Source organism: Diabrotica undecimpunctata, chromosome 2, assembly GCF_040954645.1.
Source record: "Diabrotica undecimpunctata isolate CICGRU chromosome 2, icDiaUnde3, whole genome shotgun sequence".
In the NCBI taxonomy this organism is placed as follows: domain Eukaryota; kingdom Metazoa; phylum Arthropoda; class Insecta; order Coleoptera; family Chrysomelidae; genus Diabrotica; species Diabrotica undecimpunctata.
The window spans coordinates 20,720,253-20,738,860 of NC_092804.1; the positions used below are offsets into that span (position 1 = coordinate 20,720,253).

The window sequence follows — 18,608 nt, forward strand, 5'->3', positions numbered from 1 at the left end:
ACTTTACGTAGCCTCAGTTTTTCAGCTGGTAGCGTGTCTTCCTGGTTCTCTAGGTATTCTAGAAGTTTATTCGCGTGACACAATGGCGCTTTGTGAGTCACTCGTCCCCAGGCGCGAACTCCTCCTCCTCTTCTTCTTCATCAGTTTCGTCTTTGTTTCCTCCTCGGTATTTTCTTAGGTTATCTTCATCCGTTGGATGCTCGAATCCCAAATCAGTAGTGTAGCTCTCCCTCAGGAACTGAGTTCACTAAACTTGTAAAGTCAAGTAGTTCAGTTTCATCTTCACAATTTTCGATATTTGGTCACAGTTTTCTCCATGACTTCGCCACTGTTAAAGACTTTACAGACTCCTGTGCAGATGCGATTTCCAGAATAGTGAATGACTTTCAAGACTCTTGCAAGACAAATCCTTCTTAAATTATTGACATTTCAATACTTCACTTCTTCAATGTTGACGCTTTACTCCATAGGCTGAACTAACGCAGTCTTGTTTGGGGGCAAAAATTTGGTAAACCGTCAGCAGACTTAAGCATATGTGTTTCAGACTGTGAAGAAGCATTGTCTTGGCAAGCCGTCAGCAGACTTAAGCACATGCATTTCAGAATATGAAGGGGCGTTGTCAATCAACATCACGGAAATACTTTCTTATCCATCCACCCTTTCTTTTGGTTGAAGTAATCAAACAGGTAGTTTTTCTACTCTAGTACTCTTAAAAGATCTAGGCTTTTGCCTTACCGTCAACCTAAGTTTGTGACTTCCTGTAGCGTTGCTGCAGGACATAATCAGGATCCGTTCTTTGCTGGATTCATGGCCACCTGTTTTACCTTCACTTGCAAAAGCTAGCGTTCGAATTGGAAGACATTTCCAGAAAGCCCCGATTGGTCTGCTTTATAAATGAATCGGTCTTTTCAAAAACAACATGAGTAAATTTTTGGCAATATTGACATTTTTTCATAAATCCGTTTTTATATGTCAACGCACCATTCTAAGCCGAAACGACATCACTCGATTTGCTGTAATAAACTACAGCTTAATATAAATATCTATTCCATTCGAAAACCACATGAGTCATCGACTGATGTTGTTTCGGCGCGGAATTGTCATTTGTAAACAAAACAATCAAGATGGCTGCAATAAACGGCACGAATGATGATCTGAATTTATTATATAATGACAATTATAAGTCAAAAATTAATTAAGAAAGCGAGGAAGCGTGGGGAATAATATGAAAATTATAAAGGTAATGTTGTACCTGCAAGAAAATCAGGAGGAGACTGTCGGTAAGTTTTAAGGTTAAGATAGTTTTAAAACGTAAAATTATTATATATTTTTTGTAGTTGTCGCTTTGAAAAAGTTAATGAGGCTATAGGGGCTGAAATACTTACAAACTCAGAAGCATGCTTACCAAGCATGCACAAGATTCATACTTACAAGGGCTTATGGGAAAGTGTGAAGTAAAACAGAGACGACCTCGAAATGAAAATCCACAAAATAGAAGATATAACATTAGTTACTCCGTGGCAGGCTCGGGTGGCAAAATTATTGTTTGCAAAAAAGCTTTCATGGGAATTCACACTGTAAGTCATGAAAGAATTCGAATAATTTCTAAGCTTCTTGTACAAGGAAAAGCACCACTAGATAAACGTGGCAAAAATATTTCAGGGAATGCTAAGTCTGAAAATTTAATAGAACAGATTAAGACTCATATTGGGAGTTTTCCCACTAATATATCACATTACACAGGGAAAGAGAAGCATTACTTAGACAAAAAATTGAATGTGCGAATTATGTATAACCCATTTTTTTGCCAAATTTCCTGATAATAATAATTCAGTGAAGTATAAATTTTATTTGAAGATTTTCCAGGAATATTTTTCTCTATCTTTTAGACGTCCATAGGTATACACTTGCTGTGAATGTTGAACAGTTATAAATAAAAAATGAAGAGTCCACCTTTAAACGAGACAGCGAAGGGCTTGGCCGTTGCGGAATTATCTGTACATAAAAGATGTGCAAAGAAGTTCTACAATAAAATGGCAGAAATTGCAGAGATATGACAAGACACATGCCACTGTATGTGACCTGACGTTTGATTATATGCAAAATCTTCAACTTCCACTTATTCCTGTACAGAAGAATTTTTACTTACGTCAACTAACCTACAACGTCTTAGGAATTCACAATATGCAAAAAAAAAACAAGGAATATTTTACATCTACCACGAGGGTCAAGCCAGAAAGGGTCCCAATGAAGTTGCTTCATTTCTTATGGATTATATCAAATCTGAAGTGCCCGCCCAATGCTGTGAAACATCTTCACTTATTTTCTGACAGCGGTGCCGGTCAAAACCGGAATCATACTATGGGGAGATTTCTACTTTCCTTAGTAGATACTGAAAGTTTGAAAACCATAAACCAGTACTTTCCACAACCTGGCCATTCCTTTTTGCCGAATGATAGAAACTTTGCGGCAATAAAAAGAGTCATAAAAAACTTTGACCGAGTTTACCACCCAAAAGAATATACAGAAATGATAGTAAATTCTACATGACACAAAAAGTTTCTTGTTAAAATGGTGGAAACACCGAATACTTTTGAATTTAAAAAGTGGTGCCTTAACATCACAAAAAAACGTGTTTGTCTACAGACTCAATGGACAGAAAAGAAAAGGATAAGTTTTTACTTAATTTTATTGAATATTTATTGAATTTTATTGAAGTTTTATCTAATTTTATTTAATTCTGTTTACTTTTATTTAATTCAATTTAAATTTAATTTAATTTTATTTTATTTTATTTCGGTAAAACGACGATTGTTAAACGTCATTTTATTTTTATAATAAGTGTATTATGTAAATCTATGTAAATCTGACCTTACAATTGAACTAGCCTATATTTTTAAAAAGTTTGCGAAAAAAATAATTACTGGTTAATGTGTAAAATCTCCGAGTAAGAATATTTGAATCACCAATTTTTAAAATGAATTAGCAATAAATCAGCCGTATCGTTTCAAGAACAATATATGATTGAAATGTCAGATGTTGGTAGTTCAGATTTCTTTCCTAGGTGGCGTAGTTAGCAGGGGCGTGCGGTGCATGGATGCAAGGGATGCATGGCATCCCCTAAAATCTAAAATTTATTATCAGTAGTTAAAACTACATAATCATATTTCAAATTGATTTGTAATAATTCAAATATTTAAAGATAAAATATGTTTTTCAAGAAATCATTAAATTACTTTACGAATGACAATTACTGGCAACAGCGCACGGTGACTGTAATATCTTTGAATGCATTTTCTGAAACCATTCTGCTCGCGCTAGCATCGCTTCAATTCGGCAGCACACGTCGACTCTCGGGCCCAATTTGTTAGGTTTGGATCGGCATTTTTAACAATATTGGATGCAATATTATATAAATTTGCTTATCATAGACAAGGCGACTGGAGTAGTTCGCATATCACATTTTAATACATTTTTTTTTTTAGAGGAAAATCCTCAGAAGAATCTTTGGGCCTTATCACGACATTAATAGCAACCAATACCGAATGAGAACAAATGCTCAGGTCAAATTATATTTGTAGGCAGGCCAAAACTATTACTGGAAATTCAAACCAAGTCGACGAAATGTACACGTTATTTTAATAAAAATATATTTTTAATAAATATATAAAGACTTTTGGGAAAACACGAATTGATCACGCTCTAGATAATCAGCTTAAAGTTAGTCACCGCATGCATAATGAGCAAGTAAAAAAAAATCGTGAAATATTAAAGAGACTGATTCACATTACATGTTTCCTTGGAGAACATGAACTTAGTTGCCGAGGGCATATTGAAAATTATGAATCTATAAATAGGGGAAATTTTGTGGATTTAGCAAATTTTTTATCTGAATATGACGAACTACTAAAAAGTCATTTAGATCAATCTACTGTATTTCGAGGTACCTCGAATAGGATACAAAACGATTTGATCAAGTCTGTGGCAATATTGTTCTGCAAAAAATCAAAGAAGAAATAAAAAAAAGCACAATGGATTTCCATTGTTCAAGATGAAACTACAGATATCGTCAATTTGAGTCAATTGTCGGTTGTTCTGCGTTACATCAAAAATAATGGTGAAATACAAGAACGATTTTGGGGATTTTTGGATATATCTGCAGATAGATCGGCAGAAGGTATATATAGACATGTTTGTAATATAGTTGAGAAACTGGACTGTGGTTCCAAACTTGTCGCTCAAAGTTATGATGGAGCTGCCGTAATGGCTGGGCACCTGGTAGGACTTCAAACCAAAGTTAAGGAGAGGTTTCAAAATGCAATTTTTGTGCACTGCTTTGCACACAGGCTAAATTTAGTTCTAGCGCAATCAGTCGCACTCAATAAGACTTGCAAAATATTTTTCCAAACCTTGAGCGGAATGGCTGCTTTTTTTTCTAAATCGTTCAAAAGGACACATGCTTTAGATGTCATTCTTCAGAAAAGGTTCCCCCGAGCAGCTCCCACCAGATGGAACTACAATGGGAGGTTAGTAAAAACAGTTTCCCGATATCGGCAATCCCTAATAGAGTTATTTGAAAGCATTTTGGAGCATAAAGACCGTTGGGACCCTGAAACTGTGAATTTCTCAAGAGGTTATTTGGAATTAGTCAAACGAGATTTTGATTTTAATTTTTTGTTTCAAGTATTTTCTGAAATATTTCCCTATACAGACATTTTATTTGATGTATTGCAGACTAAATCGAATGATATTGGATTTTGTATTAAAAAAATTAACGAATTCGAAGTCCAAATCAACAGACAGAGGGAGCAATTTGATATCATGTGGCAAAAATCTTGCGACCTCGAAGAGATGGAACCCAAGAGAAAATGCATTAGAATTGACGATGTAGGTGACACAAAAGTATCTTATAATCGACTTTTTTGTGAAATAATAGATAATATTTCCCAGCAGCTTAAAGAAAGATTTAAAAACCATTGTGAGTTAAGATTTGTGGAGTTATGCAACTTCAATAAATATGCCAACTGTAGTTTCCCGGAAGAGGCTTTTAATTGTCTAAAAAAACATTATGCAAACTTTTTTGACATTCTTTCCCTGCATTCCCAACTGTGCGTTTTGTATGCTTCTCAGCACTCTGTACAAACTGATACTAGTTCTAAAATGCTGATATTTCTTAAACAAACTGAACTGGATGAAGCATATAGTGAGGTTTAAAATTATGTGACTTAGTGATGACAATACCTGCTACAAGTGCGTCTGTAGAACGAAGTTTTTCTGTACTAAAGCGGATTAAAAACTTTCTCAGAAATTCCACAAGTGAGGAGAGGCTAGCTAACTTAGCGATTGTATCAATTGAAACAGAACTTATTAAAGAAATGTCCGAAAATTCCAGTTTTTATGAGTCTGTCATAAACGAGTTTGCCAAGGACGACAGAAGAATAGAGCTGCACTACAAGTAAAAAGGTTAGTAAGTCTTTTTATAATTTCCTTTAATTTGCATCCCTTTCTTCAAATGTCACGGCACGCCACTGGTAGTTACCCTACCGGACAAACAGTGACTTGCCGTCCTAGCCTTTTATACAGATAAATAATTTTGTCGCATATCTGGATCTGCAAAAAATCCGTAAGTTAAGGTGGAAGCTATCGTGCTAAAAACTGAATGGTTGCACGTCACGCGGCCGCTAACGATGCTCTTGGGACACCGGGCGAAATCCCATTGAATATTAGCGTTGATCCTGTACGCGGGGCTCTACAAAAATCGACCAACGTTCCCCAGCTGCTCGTGGGAATAAATATGAATACTCACCAACATGCTAGGCAAGCACGGTGTTTAAATGCCAAAAACCCGACCACTGTAAACTATAAGTTGTTTACGCGAATACTAGTTAAGAGAATGGAAAGAAAATTAAAGACTTATCAACCAAGGTAACAGGCAGGATTCCGAAAAAGTTACGGAACAAATGACCATCTACAAAGTATAAAAACCCTAATAGAGAAAGCAGTGGAATACAATGCACTCTGTAGTTCTCTCTGTAGCACTCTCTAGTTCTAATATTTATCGATTTTCACAAAGCCTTTGACACAGTTGAGCTAAGCAAAATATTACAGGCGCTTAAAGAATGCAGGCTAGATTATAGATATACTAAATTATTATACAAAATATACCTGCAGGCAACAACCACTGTCAGATTACATACTAACAGTAATCGCATAAAAATAGAACGGGGAGTTAGACAAGGAGACCCAATGTCACCTAAACTTTTTAATACGGTGCTAGAACATGCTTTTAAGAATTTGGATTGGATGACAAAGGGAATAAAAATAGATGGAGAATATCTAAACAACTTACGTTTCGCCGATGATATACTTATAATAGCTGAAGATCTAGGTATGGCAAGAGAGATGGTACAGGAACTCGTTGTGGCTACAGAAAGTGTAGGTTTAAATATAAATATCTCGAAAACAAAAATCATGACCAATTTGGTACCCAACCAGAACATCAGTATTGGTGGGAAAGAAATAGAACTCGTAGATAGATATAAATACCTGGGACATTAAATTATGATTGGCAGGGATAACCAGACTCATGAACTGAAGAGAAGAATCGGCCTTGGGTGGGCAGCATTTGGAAAACTGAGAGAAACTTTTAAAAGTGAGCTGCCCACATGCCTAAAGAGAAAGGTATTTGATCAGTGCGTCCTCCCAGTCTTGACGTACGGAGCAGAAACACTTACCTTAACAAAAGCAGCAGCTACCAAACTGAGAGTCACGCAGAGAAGAATGGAGCGGTCCATGTTAGGAATAACTCTGCGAGACAGAATACCCAACGAAGACATCAGGAGAAGAACCGGAGTGACTGACATCATCGAGAAGATAGCCAAACTAAAATGGAGATGGGCAGGACACATAGCCAGAATGACAGATGGGCGATGGTCAAAGACTTTATTGGAATGGAGGCCAAGGGAAGACAAGAGAAGCGTCGGTCGACCACCTACAAGATGGACTGACGATTTAAGAAGACTCAATAAAAACTGGATAAGAGCGGCGCAAGATAGACGGGGTTGGAAACATGAGGAAGAGGCCTATGTTTAGCAGTGGACTCTTGAGGCTGGATGATGATGATATCTGGATAATTTAAAGTCTTTCTAAATCTGTCTTTTTACTTATTTCACTGAGTTGTATACCCTTTACTTCTACAGAATCTACAGGTAAAATAATACCCTAAGTTATTTTTTAATCACCCTGTACATCTAATACCGAATTAATAAACAATTAATATTTTTTAGCAAATTTAATCCCCCTACTAAAAAACGCCCACATTGTTACCAGATACAAAACAAAAATTACTTCTGCTAATATTATCTTACATGGTTAAATTAGTAATAAGAATTAAAATGAATCAGGTACTTGTGCTATTAATAAAATTAAAACTAGAGTTTACTATTATTACAGAAACTTGTATAATAATAGTTTTTATTGATGATATCATTCTTGAACTCATGATATCATATCTAAAGAAACAGTGTAATGTAATGAGTAAACTACATAAATGATGAACAATTTTAAGGTTGATAAACTTCCAGTAGGTGTTTTATACTCTTATCCGTTGTTACTGCCGTTTGCAAAACCCTAACTGATAAGCATCCTTCCTCAACAAATTTAAAAGCAATTTAACTCGGTGTGAATGCCAAAATTTAAATAAGGAACAATTTGGTAATTTAATATGCATAAAAATTATTGGACAATTGTTGTTGGTATAAAAATTGTTTTATCTCACAGTTTATTAAATAGGAAAAACTAAAATTTCTTATGATATTTATGGTCATCTCAAAAGAAAAGAGAGGTTAACTCAATTATATATTAATAGGTTATAAATCATCAACAATTATTAAAATTGCAATTTGGAGGGATTATTTAAAGGTATTAATTAACCTAATAGAAGAACTTCACAAATATAATATAAAAAATATAAAAAACACATCATAGCAATACAGGAAACACATTTTACTGGAAGCAACATTGAAAAGATTAGCCCGTACACGTTTTATACAAGTGGAGGTGATAATAGGAATTTTGGAGTGGGTTTTCTGGTACATGAAGACGTGGAGCAGGTAAAACGATTCGTAACAAAATCTGACAGAATGTGTGCAATTAGAATTAACCCTCATTTAGTGTTCTGGGGTATACCATACACCGGTACTCCTTTTATTTCTATAAAATCGAAAATAGATGAAATAGCGTCTTCTAGCGCCTAGTAGCTATAGTTTATACATGTTTTCTCACGATGACCTTGTTACCAGATGTACATACAATTTCCGTTTGAATTAGGAGTTGCTCAAAGACGGTTGGGGTGTGTGATACCCCGGTACACTACTGTTGTAACTTTTAGTTGTTTTGTGTTCTAGAGGTAAATTTACATATTTTGGATATTTTTTCGAGATGTACTATGATCTTTATTCGTCTTTCAGCGATACTGAATTATAGAATAATGATGTCTTACGAACAAGAGCAGGAAAGGTTAAAACGTTTATGGGCGGAGTTTGTCAGGATTTCTGACGATGATAAATCGTTCATTGATAGTGAATCTGAGGAAGAACAAAGGCCATTAGAAAGTCAAGAGACAATTATATTGGAAGGAAGGGCTCAAGGAGAGACAGCACACAAAAGGGAGGATTCTGAAGAAGTGGAGGCTGAAGAAGAAAGTGATTGGGCCAATTTTTGGTACTAAACATAATATTACTTTCGATAACTGGTTTACCAGTTATCCGCTCATGATCAATCTACTTCAGACTCATCATCTTACATCGGTTGGGACAGTTAGGAAGAACAAAAGGAATGTTCCCACAGCACTTCTGAACACACGAGGAAGAGAAATTCACAGTTCAAAATTTGTCTTCAAAGAAGATATAACGGCTATGTCATAAGTGTCAAAAACGTCAAAAAAAATCGGTTGCCTGTAAAGTCGGTTTTACGGGTGAAGATTTTACGTGACAACGTCTTTTTCTCGGTAGAATATTTATTGATATGAATATTATTAAATTGCACAATAGGAACAAGGAATTGAATGAAAATAAGAATTGCACAAATTTTAACTATAGAAATATATTTTGTTTACTAAAACATTGTACATGTAAACTTAAACTTAACTAATTTCTATTTGAGTGATTTTGTTGAGGATAGGACGATGATAGGAGAAATATGAAATGAAAGGAAGTGTTTCTGCTGTAATGTGTCTTGAACGCCAAGAACGCTCGAGAAAGACAGAGACACAAGCACGGAAGCACGCACCGATTCAACGCGCCTAATTCTCTAGTGCTGCGCGCGCAGCGGACCGATCATGTTTGAGTGGGAGAGAGACGCAAGGCATTCGCCGGTCCGGCGGGCCTCTCTCTCGTTCGGTGACTCACTGTAACAGACGTGAGCGGGCGTTACACTTTTTCATGAATGACTCCGAGCCACAACCTAATTTAAGACGTTGTCACGTCAAAATGTAATCCTCTTTTCTACATTGCATCATGATACTATAATTGAAGAAACTGGTGAAAAGAAATTACTTGAAATTATTGACTTTTACAATTCAGCCAAAGGCGGTGTAGACACATTGGATGAGCTATCTGTTAATTACGGCGTACCAAGAAATAGTCGTCGTTGTACTTTGACACTATTTTTTTCGTTTTTGAATACAGCTGAAGTGAATGCTCAAGTTATATATAAAACAAATACAAAAAACGATAAATTAAAAAGACAAATTTTTTTGAAAGAACTGGGTGTGCAGCTGATTTCTGAGTTTCGAAACCAACAAAGACAAAACCCTTCCTTGCGTCGACCACTACGTGATAATCGTGATACCAGAGGTACATCAGTTGGGACCTAAGCGACGTAGGACAAGCAGTAGATGTTCTGTTTGTCCAAGAAATAAAGATAGGAAGTATGCATGCGATGTGATACTCCAATTTGTTTGGAACACGCAATAATGACGTGTTCAAATTGCGACAATTTTGAGGAGTCGTAAATTTTTTATTTTTTAATGTATTTTGGCGAACATTTTTTTCTTTAGTTTGTAGAATCTTAGGCTATAAGTTTATTTAGATTTGTGTGATCAATAAAAATTTTCCTAATATCTGAGTGTATTATTGTTCACTCGTATTTTTTGACTAGCATAATTGCAATATGTTGGATAAATGATGTTTACCATTTAAATATAAGACTTTTACAGTACCATATTTAATTTATTTGAATCATAAATAAGTAAAAAACCAAGATTAACTATTTTAAATGTTTAAATTAAAAAATTTTAACTTCCTGCGTTAATTTAGTTTGGGGTATGACATACCCCGGAACACCTATCGTGCTAATTTATCTAGGCACACTAACGCAGGGTTAAAGGAAAAGAGATCATGATATCGCTGATAAATATACATGCTTCAACCGAAGAAAATGGAGAAGTGATAGATGAATTTTATGAAGAATTAGAGTCATTGTCTGAAGAAATGCCCAGACAAGATATTAAAATTATTATAGGTGACGCCAATGCAAAGGTCGGAAGAGAAGATATATATAAAAACATAACAGGGGGTGAAAGTAAACATTTAAATACAAATGATAATGGTCAAAGATTGATTACATTTGCAATTGAAAACAGAATGAAAATAATGAGTAAGCATTTCAGGAGAAAAAATATATATAAAGAAACGTGGAAAATTCCGGGATCAAATGAAACTAATCAAATAGACCACATCTTAATACAAGAGAGGTTCGCCAATTTAATAACAAATGTGAAAACATGCAGAGGGGCTGACACAGACTAAGTTAATTTTTTGGTTAGAATTAATATGAGAGAAGCAATAATTAAAAAGCATAAACGGAAAAAGAAAGTGCAACGTAAATTTAATTTTGAAAAACTGCGAAAATTTGAGGTGGCGCAGGATTATCAAAAAGATATACAAGAAACCTACCCCAAACAAGATAGTACTACTGTGAGTAACATACAACAAAAGTTCTTGAAAATGACAAACACTATAAGGGAAGCAACGTCGAAGAACACTGGTTCAATGATGAATGTAGAACAGAGTTAAAAAAAAAGATCATTTGAGATTAAAAAGTTTACGATCTCAAAAACAAGACGACCTAAAAAGGTATGCCGAACAATGAAAAAAAGTAAAGAAAATCCTAAGGGAACGGAAACGAAAGTATATGGATGATAAAATAAAGCATATTGAAGAAAATTACAAGAAAAATGAAATAAAAAATTTTTACAAAGAGATAAAATACATTAAAACTGGGTATCAGGGAAGAACAATGAATGTAAAAGATAAGCAAGGAAAGCTGATAGTGGATGAAGACCAAATATGTGAAAGATGGAAAGAATATTTCGAAGAGATGCTAAATGATGGAGTGACTACTGAAGAAAATTATAGCTGGAGCCATGAGCAAAATAATTAAGGCCAAAGATGTATCTCGTAATACATGATGTCCACATCAAAGTGTGCTTTGATCCCTCTTAACCTTTTTACTCCTTTAGAACTTATCTTAGTTCATTTGCAGTTAATATTAAGAATATTTCTCTTTTCATTTTATTTTTATTGTCCTCTAAGGATTTAATGTTGTCAACTATATTAAAATTAGTCTCCTAACTTGATATTTCTTTTCTCCAGTTGATCTGTCAGTTAAATCTCATACATTTGTTTCTTTTTTAATCTTCAGACTTCTAATAGCATTATTTGCTAGTGCCTCTAGGTTTTCCTTCCATTTCTTGCTGCACATAAATATGCAGCAAATTAAGCATTAGTGGTCTTATTGGTTTGTCCGAATTTACACCAGTTCATCATCAAGACAGATCAACTCTCATAGTGCTCCAATCTTCTACTAGCATTAGTAACTAGTACTTGTAGGTTTTCTTTCAAACATGCATATTCTTTTTATTTTCCAAGCATTTTGTGCAGTAATTATTCTTCTTTTCATATTGGATTTTTAAGACCAGTATACTACTCCACCAGTCTTAAATTGCTGTGACAATACCTTTACTGTGATTTTAAATCAATGTGGTCTTGATGTACACATCTTTATCTATACTCTATGTTATTGAGAACATATTATTACATTCATAACTACTCCAAGGATTACTTGTTGCTTGATAAAAGATTGTCTCTTTGCAAATTTTTAGTCTTCTAATAAAATCTATCTGTCCTCCAAAAAATATGTTAAGTCAATTACAAAACAATCATTACATTAGCATGCACACCTCGTATAAATATTTTCATTGAAAATTGCAAGACATTCCCATGCAATATTAATGCAATACTTAAATGACCCAATTTTTTTAATGGCCAATAAAATTAAGTAAAACCATTAAAACATTTAAAATATACCTATAGCAAGCATCAACTACTTTTACCCTAGTTTTATATTTATTTTACATGCAAAAATTGTGAGAATACATAGGGAGTTCTTTGTTAATGAAAAAGCGTTAGTTATTAAAATATGACAACAACTTTACCATCAAAAACCAAAAAAGGATAAACAAGATCAACCAGAAAACGTCGGTACATTTTCGTTCAGTAACTCCTTCACTTCTACTTTCATCTTTAGAACCGCAGCACCCCATGATTGGAAATAGAAATGACAACAATTTTGTTTATTTAAATGCCATTGATTATTGACAATTTCATAATACAGTAGTTGGTACTCTTTAATCTTAGTTGTCAATTGTCACACCATTTTGAGATTTATTTTTATAAAATAATTTAATAATAGTATTAAAATACGACAACTTTTAGATTACTACTATAACTTAATGTAAGATTTGCTAGATTAAACATTTACTATTTACTCTCATATTTCATGTGCAATAAATTTGTTTTGATGCAGAGTTGCCACTTCTGGTAAAAGTTCCAAAATATCTGATAACATGATTGCTTTATTGCTGATTATTATAGTAATTATTTAGTTTCTTATCTAGTTTTATCAAGACAAGAAGTATTTTAAGTATAGCCAAAGATGCATAAATCTAGAACAACAATATACCAAACCAAATGTGTACGATGAATAGGAGAATTTGGAAACATGTATTGAAAATCATATTATTATGGCTATGGAAGAGATAGCAACGACCAAAGCTTCAACTGAATGCGGTAATTACAGTTAGTCATTTATAATAGTGTTTATTCTTTTTTATTTCTTTCTTTTACATCTACTATATTCCCTTAAAAAAATAGTATCATTTCTATTTTTGTGTTTCTTTAATGATTGAACAATTTTTTTAGATATCTACATATCTTTTGGCGATAATAATTGAAATATAAACGAAAATGTAAAATGACAATGAGTAATGAGATAAAAATAAGTTTTATAACTATAAACTATTTAAATAAATAATAGTTTCTAAAGATTTATTCAAGTCTGACAACCGTGTCTAGACGCTGCTTTGTTTTTACTGGTGTGTGTGTGTTCTGTCACTTCTGCTTCAAGGAAATAGAAGTGTTCTGTGATAAGCTATAAAATATTTGACCACAGTATAAACCACAAATAGTAGTGTAAGTAAAATAGGACAAGTGGGGAGATTGAATTGCATGGGCCCAGCCGTTTGTAATGGCGACGGCGCTACTAGTCACGTTAGGTGGAGGTATGACATACCAAGAGGCAAAGAATATAGACGCATATACTCTCTGTCTGCTATTATGTTATATATTTATATATAAAAATGCGTAAGTGTATACTATATTTTATTTCCCATTAAAAGCATATTTTTTGAATTTTGTTGCCTACAATTCAGAACGTACGTTTTAAATTTGCCGCCAAATAAAATTAGTTTCGGCCCGTCCGCATTGGGCGCTAGAAACTCTTTCCCAAATTTTTCTATAGGACATACCTTGCTAGAGGGCTATTTACTCTGTATTTGACACAACACCAAACTTTGAAGTTCATTATGATTATCATCTTTTGTTTATAAATTTTTATGTGTTTTGATGATTTATAAACAATTTTGTGACACTAAAAACAATATTTGTAAGGCCAAAAATTTTAACAATGAAGCACAAAAGATTTTACTAACATAAGTTCTAATGATAATTAATAAAATTTAAAACACTAAATTGATCAAATAATGTTTCATTGATATCGCGAAAAAAGAAATTTTAATATAAAAAAAAAACAAAATAATGAGGGAGGTAAAGATATTTTTAACAGTAGCACTATTATGTGTTTGAAAAGATACCTCTCTTATTGCTACATATTTTATTTGTAGATTCCTCAAACAGATGAAGCTGTAAAAGCAGTAAATGACAGAGTGCGCTTCCTAGAGAAAAAACTAAAAAATCACTTTCTACCGAAAGTTAAACAGAAAGAGCTTAAACGGGAATTAATGGAAACGCGCAAACTATTAGAATCTTATCAAGTACAATTAGTGCAGCTGAAAGCTCAAACTGATGGCTCCTATCTAATAGGGGGAGCCTTAATAATGTTAGTTCTAGCGTTAATAATTTATATGATATATTCTCTCTACAATGCATTTATTTTGATGATTCAATCTTGGAATGAAGAAAGCAACAAAGATAATAATTTTTATGCTAAAACTGGGGAAGCTCTGGCCACAATATTTATATAAAAACCATGAATATGTCTTCTTTGAAGGTTGATGTTGTCTTTTCAAAAATATTGAATGTACTGAAGAGTGTAGAGTAGGACTTATGTACTTAACTTATTCCAATCTGTAACTTAGCTACTATAGTAAGAGTGACATGATATTTCAAGAGTTTGGTTGTAGTATTTTTTTTCTAAAATTGAAAAAGACATTACATTTTGATTTAAACTTATTCTCCCTTCAGTGTTCTTCTCTTAGTTGATTTGTATTATGACTCAACACTGAACTTGCATGTGGTTAATTGGTTTTCATGTTTCTTGTTTATATAATTCTTTTTAATACCAACTGTATTATAATTCATAAACAAAACAATATGTAGTCACAAAAGAAATTAAATTGTTATATTGAATGAATAAAAACACACTAGGATATAACTATAAGGGAAATATGGATTAAATGAACATATAAATCAAATGGGGAAATAATTTGATAATAATCCTTGCTAAAAAATCTACAAATAACTATAACATTATCTTACTATAGTTATTTTCCAATAAACATTCCAATAATGTAGTATGTTTTAGAAAAATTAGTTTAGATAGAAAAAGGAAGAAATATAATTAGAGCATTACATCTAATTTTGTAGAGTAGAAACGTAATAAAAAAATGTAAAAAGTGTTTATTAGTCGATATTACTGTACGGGACAAAAACAAACTTCCCTCAACTGAAATGATGTACGAGAGAATAATTTTTCGATTGGATGTACCAAAAGTTTGATGAAAAGAAAAATTAAATGGAGCACTGAACGTTAAGCAATATTTTCCACTAGTCCTACGCTGTCTTTTTTTGAGCTTCGATTATGATTTTAAAGAACCCAATGTGAGAATAATATTTCCATATTATTTCATTTTTTGCTTTCCAGGAACATTTAAGATATTGTAGTAAAAAAACCAAAAGTTATCATATCTCGAAAAATACTTCCAAACAACATTTTGCTTCACAACACATTTTTTCATAATATTCCTCTAAAATTACTCTGTTATAGATCTAGTCCAGTGTAAACTGTAGAAATATTTATTATCCTATTATGTAAAAATGTCCACTTTGCAAAATTTTTGATAAAACAAAATATTTGGATTCTTATATAATTTTTACTGTGTCATCAATACAATTATTTTTTTCTTTTTAAGGAATACTATAATGAGGTAATATCTAAAATTAAAAAAAAACTTAAATAGCAGATAAGGTATTTTTACATATCAGGGGAGTACTAAGAATTAATATTATAATTAGGGTTGATAGCGATTTTTCTCGTAGGTCGCTATTAGAATATATTAGTAATAATAACCAACTAGACAGTACGCATTAGTTCACTTCAGTGCCATTAGAATATATTAGTAATAATAGCCAACTAGATGGGCTTTAGTTCAGTTCAGTGCTCACACCTGTCATCTTCCTGATGATAGGTAAACCTTGAAACACATGGGGCAGACTCAAATAAACTGATTATGTATATATATATATATATATATATATATATATATATATATATATATATATATATATATATATATTTAACTATTTTATTGTTTATTAAAGCGTTTTAAGTAAGTCTTATGTCTTTTTCATATATTTTTTTTATTTATTAATAGATAAACCATTTCCAAAAAATAAAAAGTTTCAAAAATGAAAGGTTTAAACAAAAACTTTAAGAATTTACATAATAAATACACACAATAAGTAAAAAACAAATATAATTTCTTTATTCATTAATTTAATAGACCTATATAAGTAAGAATAATATTGAGGAAACATGGCATGAAGCTAAATTGCTTAGGTAAGACTTTTAATCTGTTGTTTAACTATTTTGAGGAGCTGAAGATATCGATTTTTGATTGGAAAGCATTAGTTGAATTGAGAAGAGGAGTTATTTATTTATTTTATTCCTAATTTCTTAAGAATTTCACATTTAACAGCTCCGTTTAATAAATATGTAGGAAGGTAAGATCAAGCTCCGAGTATTAAGGTTTAGTCACAGAATAAATAACAATCAGAATGCCCACTCTCAGATGCCGCCTTTGAAGTGTGTCTGCACGCGATCGCCATATTTTAAACAGAAACATAGACTCGAATCTCTGTCGTAGCTTGTCACAAATTTCTCAATTCGAGTCTATGTTTCCGTTTAAAATATCGAGATCGCATGCTGACAAACTTCAAAGGCGGCATCTGAGAGTGGGCATTCTGATTGTTATTTATTCTGTGGTGGTAGTATAATGGTGAATGGGGAAAATCTATTGATGGTATTCTGATAAATTTAAGCATTTTAAAAGACTGGGTTACTGTGTTGCACGGCCAACAGATGCTATTTTGGACTCAATCTCCTTAAATCGACAATTATATCGAGAAATACAAAAATAAAACTCTACAAAACAAAATAATAGACACCCAGTTCTAACATATGGTTCAGAGAGCTGGACTCTAACAAAAAGTAATGAAAACATGTTAGGATGTTTCGATAGAAAAGTACTAAGACGAATCTATGGAGCAGTGAATAACAATGGAGTTTGGAGAAGACGATACAACTTCGAACTTTATGGAATAGGTATACCAGGAAAGGAGCTGGATAGGGCATGTAATACGGATAGAACAAAATGACCAAGCTAGAAAAACGCTCCTTGATAGACTATGAGCTCCTAGAAATAATGCAATTTTCATTTCCACATCATCAGTTTTGTTAACAAAATTTCCTGACACTCGTACGAATCGAATCGAAGTCAAAAAGTTTCATTGAGATCCATCCTACTGCAAACATTTGGTAGGTTTTGGGCTTTTTACTGCTTCATTGTCTCGCCTAAAACAGTAATCTGACTCCTATACATTTACCTATATTAAGACCCAGTAGGTGCACTTTACTTACATTAGAAAGATTATTCAAGTCAATAAAGTTGAACAATATAGAACCCAAGTGTAACTCCTGACAGACACCCGAAGATACCATCATGGAAGTTTAAATAGAGCCTGCATTTTCTAGATAACTAGTAATCCACCCAAATGAAGTCCCATCAAATCCATATGAACTACGTTTTGCAAATAGCAAATCATGGCAACCATTGTCAAATAAAGTTTCATACTCTGTTTTTTGCTTGTCATCCTATGGACTGTATAACAAGACAATATAAAGTCTAGTTATCGGTTTTCTTTTTCTTATCAGTAGATAAGTCTTTCTAAAACATGTTTGTAATCGTCTATTTGATTTCGTCTTATATTTTCAGCTGATTAGTATTCCAACTTCTGTTTCTGCAAAGCAGATTTTTACAAATATGGCTGGCTTAACTTCGAACAGATTCTGGGATTGCCAGCTTTGGTCTCCAGGCATACTATTTACACCGTATATGGCTATAAAGAAGCTATTTGCTTCAACATGTACCTACCTAAATTCTTTCCTGCTGCGATCGCTGATGCTCACTTGCTGGACATTCTCCAATCATTATTGAGCTGAGTCTTCGTTTTTCTTACTACTTTTTAGTTTACGAGTTATTCAAACTGTTTGTTTGTTCTTGATGTATTCTTTTTCCAGGTATCTTCTAGGTGATTGATGGTCATAGACGACTGAGCCTCATGTCGGAAGAAGGAAGAAAATTTGGAAGTTGCTTCATACCCGGGGTTAAACCGCTCTTAGGCTCTACTCACTTGTGTTCACCTCACATAATTAGCGACCATGACCGAGCACACAGAGCTTTCTAACCACGGTATTGTCCCACGAGTACCGGAGGAGTAAAAAACCGTCTTTAATCCACATTCAAACTTTTTTTCCATTCAAAATATAAAAACTGAATAATAGGTTTATTTTATTAAATTTTTCGTTTGATTCTTCTCGATTTTATATAACTCAGAATATAAACAGACAAAATCCAAATCGAATCTGCAAACGTTCTATTTCAATTCACAATTCACGATTTTAGTTGTAGTTCTGATGTAGAAATCACAAAAATGATTAAATATGTTTTTTCCTTCAACAATAATGCAAAA

The 18,608-nt window shown here is 33.1% G+C and overlaps 1 protein-coding gene across 1 annotated transcript in view; it reads right to left on the reverse strand.

Annotated features, from left to right (window-relative positions):
- Ctl1 (choline transporter-like protein 1) overlaps positions 1-12,794 on the reverse strand; it is a 41,181-nt gene extending 28,387 nt beyond the window's left edge. Inside the window, exon 1 of the mRNA XM_072522459.1 lies at positions 12,497-12,794. Within this exon, the coding sequence (XP_072378560.1) occupies positions 12,497-12,604 (108 nt within the window). The 5' untranslated portion in view covers positions 12,605-12,794. The remainder of the gene's footprint in view (positions 1-12,496) is intronic.
- Positions 12,795-18,608: the final 5,814 nt, after the last annotated feature.